General features: G+C 40.2%; 2 protein-coding genes across 2 annotated transcripts in view; both read right to left on the bottom strand.

Moving 5' to 3' along the window:
- Positions 1-1,592, bottom strand: part of arfrp1 (ADP-ribosylation factor related protein 1) — an 8,473-nt gene extending 6,881 nt beyond the window's left edge. The window contains exons 1-2 of the mRNA XM_008293361.1: positions 1,240-1,592; positions 399-486 (exon numbers count right to left, since the gene is read on the bottom strand). Of these exons, the coding sequence (XP_008291583.1) occupies positions 399-486; positions 1,240-1,332 (181 nt within the window). The 5' untranslated portion in view covers positions 1,333-1,592. The remainder of the gene's footprint in view (positions 1-398; positions 487-1,239) is intronic.
- A 4,270-nt stretch (positions 1,593-5,862) lies between these two features.
- LOC103365816 (acidic mammalian chitinase-like) lies at positions 5,863-15,638 on the bottom strand. Its single transcript, XM_008293362.1, has 11 exons — positions 15,611-15,638; positions 15,477-15,503; positions 15,190-15,394; positions 15,033-15,086; positions 14,465-14,630; positions 12,079-12,203; positions 11,878-11,980; positions 11,331-11,513; positions 10,824-10,940; positions 8,993-9,125; positions 5,863-5,927 (listed from the first exon to the last, which is right to left on the bottom strand). Exons 1-11 carry the CDS (start codon positions 15,636-15,638, stop codon positions 5,863-5,865), a joined length of 1,206 nt encoding a protein of 401 aa, XP_008291584.1.
- Positions 15,639-19,187: the final 3,549 nt, after the last annotated feature.

Genomic DNA, 19,187 nt, shown 5'->3' on the forward strand with positions numbered 1-19,187 from the left:
GAAAGAGAGAGATCCATAAAAAATGTTACAGAAGAGCCTGAGGAATGACAACACCTGCTGCAAACTATACGGTGGGCAGCAGTGGGCAAAAATAATAGTCACAAGTGGAGTCAAATATATAAAAAAAAAAAAGCTTACTGGTGTTTGTCCTTTATAAAGCAGCTATCCAGCAGTATGATCTACTTAGGCACTGCAATTAGTCATTAAAACAATGTGTATCACGACTTTTTGGCAAGTTGTCGGTAGATATGCTGCTGACAAGAAACTTAAATGGAACCCTGAGGACACGAGTAAATTGTAAAGTGAGGTACTGCGTTGCAGGGCTGGCTGTCTTCAGTAATTTGCTCATCACTGCTAATTACAAACACAACTGCAGTCATACAGCAACACACACTTACTGTTCAGGCCAACTGTAGTTGTGATCTTCGACAAATTCATTCCCTTGTAGTTCTTACTGAACTTTGTTTTGGTCTGTTCCAGGAAGGTCTGCAGAGAGAGAGAGACACAATCAGACCAACAGTCAGAGCAGTAAGTAAATCAGACTGGACACTGTAGCAGGGCTTAAACTGGGACCTGGAGGGGGGTCTACAGACTCTGCACTGACCCGACTAACATATCTGAAGTTGCTTGTAGACTCATCTCTTTTCCATTATCAGGAAACAGGCCTGCTGTCTGTTGCCTCGTTTTTAATTTTACAGTAATTCCACTGCTGGAAACATGACAACATTTAAGCACCAAAACTGAATATTCCCTGCAATAATCCAGTTTATACGCAAGATAAAGAAAAAAAAACAGGAAGTGGTTTCTTTAAATCCCTGATCTTAACATCAGAGGCCGTTTCTATACATACAGGTTGGGTTCGATGTGCTTTTGGGATAAATAAAACACACCCACAGCTGGAGTAAATGTTCAGAACGAGCGTGTTGGTTCTCAAACGTGGCAGTCGGTGAATTAAACCAACAGTCACCTGATACACGAAACCTGCTGAACACCTGAACGTTATGAAGCACACTGTCGCTGCTGAACACCAGCTCAAGTGTTCATGTGCCGAACTGGACAGTGGCCTCCGAACCGTGTTAACAGGAGATCACATGTAAATAGTCATTAGTTTGCTAAAGCTGCTCAGACAGTGACTTTCAACAGCATTTGGTGTGAATTCCACTCAGCCTGGGGAGGAAGAGTGACTGACGACCAAGCTAACTTCCACTGTTAACCCAGCTGTAATAAAGAGCAACATACCGTTTTCCCGGCATTATCCAGTCCCAGGATCAGAACGCAGTATTCATCCTTCTGGAACATGTACTTATATAATCCAGACAACAAAGTATACATCTTGTAAAAGTGGTAAACAAGACAAATAGCTGCTAACTACGCATACCAACGTTAGCACGGTGACTTAGCTTAGCCTATACATGACAACAAAGACAGCGTTAGGCGCCGCTGCGGCTTCATTCTAGTCGGAGCACACAAACACGGTAACACATGGACCAACAATCGTACACACATTAAATAAGTGTGTAAAAGACGTCGTTCAAAACTACCTGCGGATCTAAACACAGCAGTGACGCTACGTGTAATCTGACCCGGAAGCGCGACTGAGGGAATTATGGGAAATGAAGTCAACAGTATCTCTGAGTCTTAAAGGATGGTTCATTTTCCATCGATTATCAAACACGAAAAAACCACTTTTTCCCTTCGTTTTGAACTAAAATCCGAAAAGCGGAAAAAGACTATTTCGTTTTGCACCAAAAATGTAAAAAAAAATAAAAATAAAAAAAAGATTCTCTTTTCTCATTTTTTCATTCTCCGTTAAAATTAAAAAGAGTAAAGTCAGGAAACGGCTCGTTTTTCATTTAGTCTAATTTCTTTTTGTCGATTTTACCTTATAAAGAAAAAGACGCGACTAAAATTAGGTGACCCGGAAGTAGCTTTAAACTGTCAAAATAAAAGTGAATCCTGTTAGAACAGCAGAACAATCCACTTTGTGAATTAATCTGCCGCCCACAGCTTCAGATAAAGCTAACTTTAGCGCGTTGGTGTAACATATAGTGAGACTATTTTAGTCAAGGAGTATTAATTAATATTTTCAAAACTGTTACAACTACAACATATTTTCTAACCAATTTGAGAACATCCATACAGTCACCAGCAGATGGCCCCACCACCCACCCTAAAGGCTGGAGCGGTGAAACAAAGACATCGCAATTATTCCAACTTTATGGGCAACAGGGTTGAAATCAGAAGTGTACATACACTGTATAAAAAGACATATAACCTGTTTTCTCTCACTATCTAACATTCAATGTGACTAAACTGTTTTAGGTCAGTTAGGATTACCAAAATCATTTCTATCTGCCAAATCTCAGAATAGTTACATTTAAAAAAAAAAGAAAAAAAGATTTTTTAAATTACCTTCTTTAAAGTCAGAAGTTTACATACATTTCCTTAGTATTTGGTAGCATTGCCTTCATGCAGTATGACTTGGGTCAGACATTTTGCTTTTTCCACAAGCTTCTCACAATAGTTTGCTGGAATTCTGGCCCATTCCTCCTGACAGAACTGGTGTAACTGAGTCTGTTTTTTTAGCCACCTTGCTCCACACGCTCTGCCTACACATTTTCTACAGTTCAGGACTTTGTGATGGCCGCTCCAAAACATTGACTTTGTTGTCCTGAAGCCACTTTGTAACTAATCTGGCGGTATGCTTCGGGTCATTGTCCACCTGGAAGACTCATTTGCCCAGAAGCTTTACCTTCCTGGCTGATGTCTTAAGATGTTGTGTCAATATTTCCACACAATGTTCTTTCCTCAGGATGCCATCTATTCTATGAAGTGCATCAGTCCCTCCTGCAGCAAAACAGCCCCACAACATGATGGTGCCACCCCCGTACTTCACAGTTGGGATGGTGTTCTCAGGCTTTCAGGCTTCCCCCTTTTTCCTCCAAATGTAACAATGGTCATTATGGCCAAACAGTTCAATATTAGTTTCATCAAACCACAGAACATGTCTCCAAAAATGAAGGTCTTTGTCCCTGTGTGCATTTGAAAACTGTAATCTGACTTTTCATGTTGCTTTTGGAGGAATGACTTCTTCCTCTCTGAGTAGCCTTTCAGCCCATGTCGCTACAGGACTCGTTTCACTGTGGATAATGACTCTTACCAGCTTCAGCAGCATCTTCACAAGGTCTTTTGCTTTTGTTCTGGGGTTGATACGCACATTTCGCACCAAAACATTTAATCTCTGGGACACAGAACCCATCTCCTTCCTGAGCCATATGATGGCAGGACATTCCCATGGTGTTTATAGTTGCGTATATTTATATATCCACAATTCTCTTCCTGATATCTTGGCTGATTTCTTTAGATTGTCCCATGTTGTCACCAAAGGAAGCAGTATGTTTGAGGTTTGCCTTAAAATACATCCACAGGTGTGCCTCCAGTTGACTGAAATGTTGTCAGTTAACCTATCAGAAGCTTCCAAAGCCATGACATAATTATCTGGGCTTTACCAAATAGTTTGAAGGCATAGTGATCTTAGTGTACGTAAACTTCTGACTTTGAACAAAGTAACAAATTAATTGTCTAAAATATTCTCTCTCTCATTATTCTGTCATTTAGCAAATAGAAATTATTTTGATAATCTTTACTGACCTAAACCAGGAAAGGTTCAGTCACATTTAATGTCAGACAGTGAGAAAAAAATAGATTACATGCCTTTTTAAATAGTGTATGTAAACTACTGGTTTCAACTGTCTGGATATATATTTTATGGACATAGATATAAACTGCCAGGATTTATGAGTGTGACACACACACACACACACACACACACACACAGCACATGTAAAACAAATTCAATGTCCTTTATGGATGTGTTCCATGTAGGGAAATGTCACAGTATAATCATAATTCCCAGTAGTTATGATATGCTATAACCCTTTCAAGAAGACAGGCAGAACCAGGACAAGCGTTAGCAAATAAGGCTTTTGCTAGAGATCTTGTATGCACCACATCTACATCATGTTATTGTAACTCTTTACGTGTCTTGCAATGTCCCTGACAAATAAACAAACAAAGAAAGAAATATTTTTAACATGTGAATGTCATGCAAAACTTTCAGAAAACAGATGTCTTACAGACAAAACTGAGCCAAGTTGGAAATCTTGCCGTTGCAGTTTCCTCCAGGCTGCTTTAAAGTACGATTGTCTGTTTATATTCTTTGTGTCAACCTCTCAGTTTGGTTCAGGTTCCTTCTCGCTGCCCTGTGCACTGAGGCCCTTCAGACTGGGTCACCATTTGCCCAACCACAGTTCATGGTAAGTGGGTCAGTCCTCCTCCCTGCTGGGCCTGTACTAGGATCACCAGGCTATTAGCTGATTAGCTATCAATGCTGACACTAAACACTTCACCCACGTCCTTTGTGCCATGTCTGATGTCCTTTGGCTCTACTGCATGAAAATGCAGGTTAGCAGACTACTACAACCACACCATACCATTTAGACCTGGATGTTTTAAAGTTCACACAAAATATAGGGAATGCACTGATCTAAGTCTATGTTGGATTTAATCAACTAGGGATTAAACGATGACTCTGACAGGTTGTTAGGCATCTTTGGCTGATTCCCATTTGTCCCTGGAATCCACAGTAATTATAAATTATACAGTTACAATACAATGATAAAAATGCACTATTTGTGGAAGTTTAGAATCTAGAGACTACATTTATTTGCTGTATCTCTTAAGGTTTGCTGTTCACAATCTGTGAATGCATTGTACTTCTTTTTCTGTGGAGTCTGCTGCACCGAGACAACAATGAAATTACATACATATGCATTTTTACATAGTGCAGTCATGCAGTCAGGAAAAGTCAGCATTTAGAAATAATCTTGATCAGAAAGATTATGCATGGAAAGCTCCAGACTTTTACAAATTCTTTTAATTTCAAACAGGACGCAAATTCCAGTTTTCCTCATAGGCTAAGAATCAAGTGGACCAGAAAACACGACAGAAATTGTCGTATTAAATTGAACAGGTCCTGTCACATCACAGCCCCACAAACCCTCTCAATGTTTGATTTTGTTTTACAACAGAGCCTTCACAATGTTTACCTAAACTTTATTTACAGAACTCAATATTCATTTATTTTTACATACATAAGTAAAAACTGTATAAACAACACTGCAATTATATTAGAGGGAAGTAATGAAAAGGTTGCAAGGATATGCTAATGTTTCATTTAAGCTGCATTTTTACCTGTAGGTGGCAGAAAAGTATTAACATAAGCTGATAGGTACAGACATTAGAGCCCTACCATATGAACAGTTTTAAGTTTATGTGGCAAACACGGTAACTCTGTCCACCCTGGAGGAAACTGCTCTGGGACTAGGCTGTATTGGTTATTAAAATCCAATTTGTCCAAATTAGTGGGCTGCTGAGCGTGGCAGGTTCAGTGAAGAGACTGTCTAGAACTGCTGTGATTCACCTGGATGTAACGCTTTGGTGTCGTATTTTGTGAGACTTTTTTATGACAGAGTTAATACCACTGCTTTTTGCTAAGTATTTTCAACAACAGCTATGTATGCTATTATTTGTAGTTTGGGCAGAGATAAAAATGCTGAAGGCAAAAACAATTCCGTGTGAATTTGGGGATATTTGTCCAGGTGGAGATTGCAGCAAATAGCTTATGGCTGAGGACTAAACAGTAACTTTCAACAGAACAGCATCATTCATATGCAGTGAAGTATTCTCTGAGCACTTAATGACTGCTTCTCTTCTTTTCTTTTCTTTTTTTTTAGCTATGAATTGCTCTCTATCAAAAACTCTTGAGGCACATTCCTGGGCGTTATATACCAGTTCCTATCTTCACCAGCCTGCAAATGTTTTTTTCTTCAGCATCTTGGTGGAGTACAGCAGCTTCTCCACAGGGACTAAAGGTAGCAGTCAGAATGAACCATAAGGTCTGTATACAGAACGATCCAAGCTTTGAGCTGCAGTCATTTCTTTGAATCATTCACCACTGCTAAGCACACTAATCATAAGATAGAGAACTGGCTCAACTGTTTTGATGTCAACAATGATCTAATTTATTACTATATCTTTCTGAACCCCTGTGGGTGTGTGCATAACTCCATTGATAGAATACCTCTTATGAAACGATTTAATTATGGAAAAACCCCAAACACAAACCAGTACATCTCGAACACATGGTTTGGATTTGATGAGAAGCAGAATATTTGACTTTAAGGCTGACTCACTGAGAGTGTAATACAAATTTTGACATTTCGTGACAACTGCTGCATACAAAACAAATTCACCTGTTACCTCACATGCTTTAGTAATTTAACAGCCTGGCGATCATAAAGCCCAAATAAACAACCTTTTTGGATGGTATAATTGTGACTACGCTGCTTTGTTCTGTTCCCAGGATATGGCACCTTGTGACATACATCTGCCTCCCTACACATTTGAAGAAAGTCTTTCCATCATCTGATCCTAAATACAGTCCATCGACTCTGTGTTTGCAGAAGCTGCTGACAGGATACACCACGGTGATGTTGTGGTTGCAGCTGTTGTCTGGCCATGCTGTGGTGCTGCTGACTGTGATGAGTGGCTCCTGTGTGGATCGTGTGCTTTCAGAGAGAGATGAGGTGGTAGTGGAGAGAGAAACAGCAGGAGTTGTTGGCCCAGTTGTCCAGTCTAGGGAAAAAAGAAAAACAAAACTGCACTTACAATTATAATGTTTAGAACAGAAAAATTAGTCTTAAATGGGGAAACCCATCAATTTTACATGGAATTCATTATGAGTTCCACTACTGTCTTTGGGCCATCCAAAATCTGCCTAAAATTAAGCCCAACCTAAGATTATCTTGAAGTCTTCGTCTCAGCTTGGGTTTAAGAATTCCAGTTTACAAATAGAAAACTTGCTTTAAAACTCCCGTGGACTGTGAAATGCAGTCAGACACTAGTGACCACCGCTCAGCACGTGTCTGTTAGATTTCTGTCTGACTTGATTCCAACGTGCTCTGACATCATGCAGACCCTTTAATTCCACGTCATGGGCTATAGTGGTGGCGAAGCTAGTTCCTTTAATTCCAGAACAAGGTTGTGATTTGAGTTATTTTTTTTCAAACATCTGTTTATTGTCACTTCAGGAGGATCCTGTATGTTTCCAAATACTGGGTTGGTTAAGATTTTTACTTGTCTCTCAATAACATTTGTGATGTCATTGAACTTAGCGTACAGGCTACAGTTCTCCACTGTAAGGCAACTTCCTTTTAAAGTCCAACATATTTTTCAGGCATGCCTGACTCAGGCAAAAATTGCAACTCTTCCATGGCATTAGAACAGTGACGAAGAAAAAGGCTTGAATCATGAAGAGCTGTGAAATCTTTTGTCTTGTTAGGAGGACATGAAAGAGCGCCTTCCAAATATGTGGATGCCACTTCTGGCTGAAGCAATGTACTGGCAGCTCCTAACAGGTTCTTTTGGTTAACTCTTTGTGCATTGCTCCAGGAAATAGAGTCAATCACTGTTACTGAAGGTATTATTCTCTGTCACTGTTTTCAAATTGATCAGCTGGAAAAAGAGGAGAAACCCCACGAGGACAAGGAAGGAGCAGCTTCAAATGGATGTTATATTTTATTTGATCACCATCAAAGATTGGGTTTTCTTTCTTTGGTAAAGATCAGAGGCATTGCAGTTTTGTCAAGAGTGTCATTATTTCATTTTGTTTTCTCATAATTACCAGCATATTGTTTTGATCCTCATTTTCTGACCCAATCTTTACATTCTGGGCATTTCTAGATTAGGTTCGTGTGTTCTTAATCACATTGCCACACACTGAATGGTGCCTGGGTTCATAAAGTGACATCGACTGATTGAACTGAGGTATAATTTCCTCCTTAGGCTCTGTTCCTGGGTCCAATTACTCAAGTTTAATGTCCCTTTGTTTCACTGACATTTGAGGAATAAATTACTCTACATTAACACTGAGAGCTTGTGGGTTTAAGTTTCTGTTTTCCAGATAAGAATTCATTCCATCTGAATGTTGTGAAATTTTTCCCACTTTTTTTTCCACTTCGAATGTTTTGGGGTCGTAACACATCCAGTTTAGCCATGTGTGCTGCAAGATCCTCATCCATTTGAGGTTGCACCTTCCTTCTCCTCAACAGTTTCTCCTCTTTTTCTAGTTGATGTTTGGCTTTTAATAATTTCTGTCTTGACATTAGACTTTCCTCCTGGTTTTACATCATCTTGCCAAACATCAGATCTGACAATGGACGCAGCCTGTGTTGGAATTTAAGGTCCATCCATTGTTGTCAAGTAGAGTACCTAAGTTATATAAGCAGGAGCAGATTCACGTAACCACTTTTTAATACCCCCTTTAAATGTGTCACTGTATTCTACAATACTTGAAAACCATTCATCTTTCGCTTTTTTGTTGTTGTTGTTGTTGTTGTTGTTTATCTTCTGGGACTAAATGAATCAATGTAATATGTAACATGGTGGCATTGTCATAGAGTTGAATTAAAAACTCCAGACAAGGCTGCACATATGAGGCAGTTCCCCATTTTACATGTTTGTTTTCATTTCTGGCATGAACCCTTTAATTCATTTAGAGTGATTTTGCATTATTGCTGTGGCTTTTTAATTTTAATTTTTTGGCAGTAAGTTTAGTTTCTCTATTTCTAAACTTAATTTTCCACACAGGTGATGTCGCCCACTCTAACTGAACAAATATTCAGAATTTTCAAAAAAATAAAACTTAAACTGCAACTATGTAAAAAAGTCTAAAAGATATCAAAATACTGCTTCAGATGAATAACATTCAACGCCTTGTGACCTGTTGAAACTTCAAATCAGGGTTTCTACTGCAAAGTATGCCAAAGCTACAGGTTTCCAAAGAATGGAGTTCAGCAGTTGTCCGGCCAATTTTGTAAAAGTCATATGATGATAACTAGAATTACAGTACTGTACAGTGTAGCAGCCTCACCTTCACAGAGTTTTGCTTTTAGATATGATATCAGGGGATATTTGCCCTGCTCACAGAACTGTCCAGAGAAGTCATCCATATCCAGAGTCCAAATAGTAGCTCCTCCCAGACGCCTGCTCTTTAGGTAGTCTACCTGTAAGACCAGCAGACAAAAAACCACACAGTGTTCCAATAGACATCCATGCCTTACAAATATACTGGAACTAGGGGCGTCATGAATTCAACATTTACTAGGGGCCAGAGTTTCACCATCCCACGGTAGCATCATGAAATCCATCATTCAAATTTATTTCCAACATTTTTTTGGGACTTTGTGGGAGGAAGCCAGAGAACCCGGAGAAAACCCACACTGCATTGGGAGAACATGCAAACTCCACGCAGAAAGACCCTGATGTCCTCACCGGGACGCAAACCGGCAACCTTCTTGCTGCGAGGCAACGGTGCTAACGACCGATCCACCTTGCAGCCCTCTATGAAACTAAATTAAATCAATCAATTGGTCAAACTTCAGGCATGTCTGTAGGACATGAATTCCTGGATGACTTGTAATTTTCTTCATTTAAATCCAGAAAGGGGGTGTTGGCTGCTTCCCACCGTTGCCGTCCGCTTGCTCAGCGGGAATCCAAAGGCAACTTTGGATTGTTAGGTTCTCTGTTTAAATTTGTAAGGTCTCCACCTTACTATGTTACGCACTGTGAGATGACATAAAATGGAATTGAATTGAATACGTTTCTGCTCTGAGAACGTACAAACCCAAAAGACAATAAAGTTGTTCTCCAACCAAAAACTATGGATGAACACCACCGTGAGACCTCTGCTGAGGGAGAGGGATGCAGCCTTCAGGTCGGGTGACAGATAGGCCTACAGCGTGACAAGGGGGAACACCAGAGAGGCATCAGAGATGCAAAGCGGGGCAACAAGCTGCGAACTGAGGAGCAGTTTAAAAACAACCAGCATGTGGGACCGTGTCACGGCACTGACAGACTACAGCAGCCTGCTGCCCAGCGAGGATGCTGAACTGCCTGATGTCTTGATCCACTTTTTTGCCCACTTCAACAGCCTGAGAGAGAGGTCTGCCCCACACACCACCCTGCCTGCTGGGGAGGCACCACTGGTGCTGCAACAACACCAGGTGAGAGCCACCCTGAGGAGAGTCAACGCTCACAAAGCAGCAGGACCAGATGGAGTGGCAGGTAGGGTCCTGAAGATGTGCTGAGCAGCTTCCAGAGATGTTCACTAACATCTTCAACCTCATGCTGCAATCTATGACTGCCCCCACATGTCTGAAGACCTCCACCACCATACCTGTGCCCAAAAAGTCATCCATAACAGGCCTGACTGACTATCGCCCTGTAGAACTGACACCCATCTCCATGAAGTGCTTCAAGAAGCTGGTGCTCTCACATATCAAGTCCATCGTTCCCTCCAGACCTGGACAATCACCACTTCAGAGCAAACCGCTCTACAGAGGATGCCATCAACACGGCGCTCCACAAGGCTCTGACACACCTAGAGAGGCCCAACAGTTATGTGTGGATGCTCTTTGTGGACTTCATCTCTGCATTTAACACCATTATCCCCCACCAGCTGGTTGACAAACTGGACATTCTCAGCCTGGGCTTCTCATTGTGGTGGGAGCACCCAAAGACAGGTAGCACCTTGCATGGCAGCTCTGTCGCCATTGGTGTATAAATGTATGTGTGAATGGGTGAATGAGAAAACATTGTAAAGCGCTTTGAGTACCACTAAGGTAAAAAAGCACTATATAAGAGCAGACCATTTACAGTTTACCATTTCACGACTAAGAGAAAAACATAGTAACATAATGTACCTTGGCATCAATGCTCCTCTGGTTATCAAAGCCAACCCACTGATTGCCTTTGACAGCATAGGGAACTTTCTGACTGTCGCTCCATTGAACAGTCGTCCCCTTCAGAAAAGAGCAGGTCTGGTACAGAGAAAAAAACAGCATGCATACATGTTTGGGTCATTTGTATTATTTGACCTTTTTGTTTTTCACAGCTGGATGTAAACTAGTTAACCTGTTAGACCCCTTATGTCCACAGCATCCAACTGCATATCAGCCATAGACAGCATCAGTCAGTTCATTTCAATGGCCTCTTCTGCTTTAGTTTTTTCTTAAACTAATATGTTTTATTTTCAAAATTGTTGAGTTTTTATGTTTTGGTATTCTTCTTCTCTTCTCTGAATTACAGGATGCTTTATGGAACTTATGTTCTAAGAAGCACATGCGGCATTAAAGCATATAGTGGTTATCTGTACTGATTGCTATTAACCTGAGTGGCTTCTAGGTGTATTTTTGACATGCTTTTGTTACCTCATAGTAAGACCAGACGCCAATCTCCTGGGTGTAGGGCCCTGGTGGGGCAGGGCCACTAATTGGTGAGCCCAGACCTGCTGCTGTGGTGGAGAGCGTGAAGGAACAAGCGTAGATGGGAAAACCCAGCAGTAACCTCCCTGGTGGACACCCCCCTTCCATCCAGTGGTGTGTTATATAATACTGAGAAGGACGACATAAAATGAGAAAGTTATCATAAACCAACTGACTTCCTGGAATTATACAACTGCAGTCACATGATATCCATTACATTACATTACATGGCTGTTACCTACTATCAAACAAGGCTTGCATGCTTTTTCTTGTCTTAAAAACGTAACACATGGCATGTTGTTGAATAGAAAAGATGCTTTTACATGCAGCCATATGTCATTAACTCATTGTTACAAAGTCAACATGGTTATTTATCAAAAATTAAATTTTACAAACCTTATTCATTTTTTTAAAATTAATTTTTTACAAGTCCTTTTTACCTTGTTATGCTTTTCACTGGTACTATTGCGCTTACATAAAAATAGGTCATTACTATGTTAGCATTATTGTCACTGTAGAGAGGACTGTGGTGGGCTGTCATTCCATCTCGATCACCATGGAGATTAAAAGTTTTAACACTGATGAAGTCCAGGTATCTAAACACACATAACCACACACCAAATTATATTGTACAATGAAATGCAGTTATGTAATGTCAAGAGTATTTGTTTATTTTGTAGTTTATGAGTCTTACTTTGACATCTCAGAGATCTCATATCCTGCATCAATAACATCTGGATGTGAGGCCACAGCTGCCGAGAGCATCAGTTGTGCGTCACTGCCTCCTTTACTCTCAGCATCATAGGCTTCTGAAAGCTCCTACAAATAAATCAAGAGATATTCAATTACACTTCAGTCAGGAGTCTGAAATGAACCTTAGAGCAGTAAATCACATTATCTCTCATATCACTGCAAACCACTTTTCTCCCTCAGTGTTGCTGGCAGTTGGTATTCAGCTCAGTCCAATACTCGATGAAAATCAACTTGCACAGTCTTGAAACTGGTTAAAATACCGTCAAATGAGAAATAACTATGGTTTGACATTTGTAATAGCTTTGTTAAAATTCTTCCCCTCCAATCTGTCTGTGCTGGCTACACGTCTGGGAATAGTTGTGAGCAATCAGCTTAAAGTTTTGGTATATGTCAATGTTCTTTTGTGTCAGTGGGGATATAGGTAGCAACTTAGTGCCATTACTGCTTCAGTGAAGTTTGTAATTGATGTCATAATAATCAGAATTTAGATATGACGCAGAGTTTCAGAGCCTTTAATTTAATGAATTTATTTGAAACGTTTAAAACTGTGGATTATGCCCTGCTGAAGCAAAGGTTGCCCAATATAAGATTTGTCATACCAAGCAGTAGGCTGGTTTATTACTTATTTGTCAAGCAGGACTCTGTAAAAGTTAATGGACACACTTAACTTCAAACTTCTGCAGACACGTTCTTATATTCTTCAGAGAAAGTTTATTTCAGCTGCTCTGGGTTTGGAAGATCGTGTTGCTCTACCTTATTCTTCACCTTATTCTTCTACTTAGGTGACATGGTCAGATCATAGTTTTCTTTTTTTTGTTGTTTTTAGTTTATTGCATTTATAAACTTGTGTGATTTTGCAGTGTGCTTTGGAGCGTTATGAGGCTGCTGAATATTCTTCTTCCAGCTTCTGCAGCCTGGACGTCATCCAGTCAGCCAGTATTTTGGTTTATCCTCAGGTGCCCACAGTGCATCTATAACTGTCATCTCCTCAACACCGTTTGTACTCATACAGCCCCAGATCATTACAGTCCCACCTCCATGCTTCTCTGTCAGGACTATGCATGCATTGTGGTTGTCCTGACCAGGTTCACAACAACCATGCTGGATCCCATCTGAGCCAAACAAATTTATCTGAGTTTATCTGACCAAACAATGTGTTCTATTCACCAGGCTTCTTTTCATGTTCTTCCAAGAAAAAAAGTCTAATCTTGCAGTTTTGTGACATTTTGTTTGTTTTTTTTTTTTTTCTTTTAATCTTCAGATTTAGTTTCTGCCTAAATGTAGACCTCGTTACATTTCCAACAGTTCTCTGCATGCAGAGCACAAGCAAATCATCACACAAATAACAAGATTAAATAAAAAGAGAAACGGTCTAAATTGTTCAGAAATAACTGAAATAAATAAATAAATATATAAACTTTATAATAAAAGACTTAAAAAATTGCCATATGCAATTATGGAGTAGATTTTCATACATTAATACAATTATCTTATTCCCTTTTTTAAAAAAAACAAAACAAAACAAAACAAAGCAAAAAAAAAACCCTTTATTTTAAGGGTTTGAAGAAGGGTAAAATTTAATGCCGTGGTTTGCAATACCTGGCCTAAGGCCAGCCCATAACCCTCATACACACTGCACTACAAAAATATTTGCTATATAGTGAGGAAAAAAGATATTTTCCGTAGGAAGGAAAAAAATAGAAGATTTTCCACTGAAAATAACTAAAAGAATATTAAGAATTTTAAGTTGTTTCTCAATGTGTGCCTTGATTCCTTCGACCAGACGTTCATTTGCTGATAGAAGCTGCACCCCAGTAAATAAAATAATATTCTACTGTTCCTTCTTTTTCTGTAGCTTCAACTGTAACATATTTGACACGACACAATTCTACAACAGAGTAGTCATGGGAAAGCATTTAACTCTGTGGTTTGGGTTATAAACAGCATCTCATGTGTTCTGTATGTGTTGTTTTTGTGTGAGTAAAACAACATATCTGTGGCTCAAATGGATTGATCAAGGAATTTTTTTCTGTAATTACCTTACTAGCCAAATTGAAGGTATCAGAAAATTGCTGCTCACCCACATAGTCTGACTGTGGTTTTCATATGAAAGCTCTCAATAACAGCAAAGGCATATCAGAAGTCCACAAACAAAAAGCTTTAGAGGACCAAATCTCAATTTCTGCATCTCAGTTAAACATCATTTTGTAACTTTTAGACTAATGGTTACAACCACATCACACAAACAAGCCACTGTTTTGTGATAACTAAAAGGGACTAAAACTTTAACAACAGAATAGGTGAAACCGGAAAGTTAGTCAGTGTACCTTGCACAGCAGAGTGAATCTGAACTTGTCCTCTGGGGGACTGGCTCCAGTTCCAGGGTAATCCCAGTCCAGATCTAAACCATCAAAACCGTGAGTCCTCAGGAACTTGATGGTAGACTGGATGAATGTGTGACGGTTGGTTGGAGTGGACACCATGATGGAGAACCTGCAAAGAGGCTTTGGTTTGTAAAATTGCTTCCAGTTTTAAGGATGTATTTTTAAAAATCCATCGAAACTTTTAAACAAAGGTTGACAATGACTTCGTAATTTCATATTATATACTATTATAAAGTACTGAAAGATGTAACCAATGACTAAGCTTAACCCATAAGAAGTGTCAAGAACTGAAAGCAAATTGCAGCCTCCACAGAATGAACTGCCTTGACTTAACATGTCAGAATTTCAGAGGGTAATAGCCTGTCACTGTTACTGCACTGGCAAATACTAATTCAAAACGCTAAACAGCAAGTTTGAGAAAAAAGTAAACCTGAATAATTCCTTTGTAATTTTGCCTTCTTTCAGCAGACAGAGGATTTTCACAAGCATTAATAACTTAAAATCAACTCACGTCGATCCCTTGTGGTCTTCTCTAACTGACAGTAAAACCTTCAGCTCGGGGTTTCTGTTTAAGTGCACACACAGAAATCATGTTGCTGACTAAAAAAACATTTTAAAATCTCAGTGTGCACTACAGGTGTAGATAGTTTCCATTAAGCAGCTGATACCTATCCTTCAGCTTAGTGACTGATTTGTAGAGGTTTTTCTCATTCCACTCATACTCTGTGATCTCGTTGGCATGGTTGATGACAGCGAAGGCATAAACCAGGTGGGTGCACAGGAAGGGGTCCACGTTTTCTGGCAGGAATTTCCCCACACCGGTTCTGTAGCGCGACCAGTTGGTAAAATAACATACCAGTTTGGTTGTAGTTGCTGGATCAAAGGAGGGGGAAAAAAAACCTTTCAAAAAACCACTAAAAATAACGAACCCAACTTTTTAAAAAGTGTTGCTTACCAATCTGAGTGAAGAGCTGCAGAGCCACTGTAAGGGGGCAAGTCAAGAAGTCGTTTCAATTAGGTGATCTGATATATTCAGAAAAACCAAAGTAAAATTCTGGTAATGTAAGAACAACATAGGTACATTCTCACCAAGTATGCTTGCTATCCCTGCAATCATCTCTGCGGTCGGTGCTCTCTTTGCAGTGGGAGTCTCCCATTGTGTGGCACCTCTCAGAGAGCAAAAACAGAAAATGTATTCCCAGTGTAACATCACTCCAGTCATACATCTCATTTTACTGAGTCGGTCAGGTATTGTTTTCAAGCTCTAAATACCTTTACCTAACATTCCCTAAAATAGACCTACAACTTACATAATGATGGATGTAATGCATGTTGACACAGACAGCATTTGTTCATATATATATAGTCAGACCATTCATATACAAAGTTCTCAGCCTCACCAGAAAACATCACAGGAGAGTTTTTGTGGACAGTGATTTGAGCTCTATAGTAAAAAGTTATGCCCCAAAATGGGAGTTATACTTGTTGTTTCCAGGAGAGACTGAGAATTTTTTGAAGAAGCCTCAAATATACTGCACTCTAAAGAATGACAAATATAAATAACAGATCAGTTTGCATCAATCTTTTTGTATTAAGACAACATCGAATGACATTATGTTAAACTAATGAGCTACACTGAGTTATGAAAATTAGCTTTTGCTCTTTAATCGAGGGTAATGTTATGTACTAGTCACCTAATTATTAGCAGCACAAACACAATGAAAGTAAACTGTCAAACAATTCATGAATAAAGTTGCAGTACTTAATTTAGAACCACAAATGTTGGTAAATAAAATTACCAACAATAAAAATTTTGCAGTTGTGTGTTTTGTTCTGCCTGCATGAACTCTAACACTGAATCTCAACTCTCTGAAACTGTCTTTTTGTGTTTATTAGGCAGGGGAGGGGGCTTGAAGTCCTGAACTTAAAGGAAAAAAGGTTATCAAGTCAATGTAGTTAAGTTACTACACTTAAAATATGTTAAATTCAACTAGCACAGGCATTTTTGTTTAAATTACAATATTAAGTAGATGTAATTATGAACGTTATTATGTCAACCCAACCCACCTGTTCCATCCCTGTGACCTTGGGGATGAGGAGAGTAACAAATGATGTTGAAGAAAGTAAGAGGAAACTGACTCTGTAGCAAAAAGCAACTTATTTACAAATTAAGTCAAATCAACTGAAAGTCAGCTTCTTAATGACACTGAAGCTGATCCAAAGTCTTCAAGACACCACGCATGCTTGGCTCAGGCAAATCACAAAGAGAGACCCACAACACAGCGCACATGAACTGCCGATCAGGCCCACCAGCAACAAGGACGGGCCCCCACTGCCAATACAGAGGCGTGCTGCAACCTGTCTTCACATGCAGAGACAAAATAGGTTCATTTTAGCTGAACCCAACACAAACTGTTCCTTTAACACCTTCACTGGGCCACACACATTGTGAACTGAACCCCAGTGACTCCTGTTTAGCGTCACAAATGGCAAAGAGAACAAAAGGCACTCTCTCATCCCAGTCTCTCCCTGTGTCATGGCAGTATTTCTGAAGCATGGACTTCAATGTGGGCTGAAAGGTGGTGCAGTTGGTTAGCACTGTTGCCTCGCAGCAAGAAGGTCGCTGGTTCGCGTCCTGGTGAGGACATCCAGGATCTTTCTGTGTGGAGTTTGCATGTTCTCCACGTGCAGCGTGGGTTCTCTCCGGGTTCTCCAGCTTCCTCCCACACAGTCCAAAACCATGTTGAGGTTAATTGGTGATTCTAAATTGTCCGTAGGTGTGAATGTGAGTGTGCTTGGTTGTCTGTCTCTAAGTGTAGCCCTGTGATAGACTGGTGACCTGTCCAGGGTGTCCCCTGCCTTTGCCCGAAGTCGGCTGGGATAGACTCCAGCCCCCACAACCCTAGTGAGGATTAAGCGGTGTATAGATAATGGATGGATGGATGGACTTCAATGATTGATGCCAGTGTTGCACTCTTGGTGATAAGCAGAGGATATGGAGTGAGTGACAGAGTGTTTGAATGTTCTGGACATGAAATTTGTTCCTTGATCTGTTTGTCCAACTTTAGGAAAACCAAAGGTGGCAAAAAACTTCATCAGTGCCTTGCTGATAGGAGGTGCAGCGGTATTTGTGAATGGGACTGCCTCAGGCAAACGGGTGGAAACGTACATGATAGTCACCAGAACCTGTTACCTGACAAATGGCTCACCAACAGCAGGAACGGGGCACAGAGGGGCTGGGGCCACTAGCAGGTTTAGTTTACCCACAACTTGACACCATCAAAATTATTTATGAATTTTCAAAATTGGTAAATAGAAATGTTATCTTGCAATTATGCATTTAATTAAGTGGTGGGAACAGATCCCTTAAGTTACTTTTTAGAGCGTGGAGGTGACATGAACGGCTATTAACTGGCAAATGAGAAAAGGATGTTGGGCGTGCAGTGCGTGAAAATGTTTGAAGATGGAATTACAGAAAACTGAAAGTTTGATCTGAACAGAACATTTGTCAGGAGTGATTTTATATCACTTTTTGTCCCAGCAGGATCAGATCACTGACATTCCCTATGTTTGCTTCTCTTTAGCGTGACCCACTTCTAGATTTCCCCCTAAAGCATTTTTGACATGTAACCCATATTTGAAACTCAAGACCAAACCACCCCTTCATCTTTTGATATCCATCAACATAATATGTTGTTGTTTGAAAGATGCAAACTGGCAGGATAAAAGACATATCACACCAAGTGTTGTGCAGCTCAAGGCTCAAATTGGTGGCGGAGCTGCATTGAAAGCTCCACTTCTTTTTGTTTCACTTTTGAATGCTGTATCAAACATTTCTGTCTCTGCATGCTTTATGACAAAAATGATAAAACCCTGATCAAATCTTCCATAATGATGTCATCGTGTCAAGCTGTAATTCAGTATCTGGAAACATCTGACTGACACCCAGGCAGCTCCAGTCTGGGATTCAGCTTTCACTGAGGATGGATACTTTTTACAGACCTGTTGTGTTGAGATGAGCTTTGGTAAATCCCCTCATACTTATCCGTAGGCTGTGATACTGCTCACCCTGTTCACTGTTTTATGCTTTACTCTTTAAAGATGTTTGAGAAGAGGCAGAGAGGTTTGTTAAATTCACCCCTGTCTCCTAGAAATTAGTATCTGTAAATACACAGCTAAGTTCTCCTATTAGTGGTTAGTATAATCACATGCAGGTTCAGCATCAGCATTTTTTTTGTTTGTTTGTTTATTGGATTGACTGGATAAATGAAGCAGCTGCAAGGTGGTTAGCACCATCACCTCGCAACTAGAAGATCCCCAATTTACGTGCAGGTTAGGACGCCCGGGATCTTTCTGTGTGGAGTTTGCATGTTCTCCCCGTGCAGCGTGGGTTCTATCCGGGTTCTCTGGCTTCCTCCCACAAGGTCCAAAACCATGTTGAGGTTAATTGGTGATTCTAAATTGTCCGTAGGTGTGAATGTGAGTGTGCTTGGTTGTCTGTCTCTAAGTGTAGCCCTGTGATAGACTGGTGACCTGTCCAGGGTGTCCCCTGCCTTCACCCTAAGTCAGCTGGGATAGACTCCAGCCCCCCACAACCCGAGTGAGGATTAAGCCGTGTATAGAAAATAGATGGATGGATAAATTAATTAATGAATAAATGAAGCAC

The sequence above is a fragment of the Stegastes partitus genome, unplaced genomic scaffold (assembly GCF_000690725.1).
Source record: "Stegastes partitus isolate 25-593 unplaced genomic scaffold, Stegastes_partitus-1.0.2 Scaffold877, whole genome shotgun sequence".
Taxonomy (NCBI): domain Eukaryota; kingdom Metazoa; phylum Chordata; class Actinopteri; family Pomacentridae; genus Stegastes; species Stegastes partitus.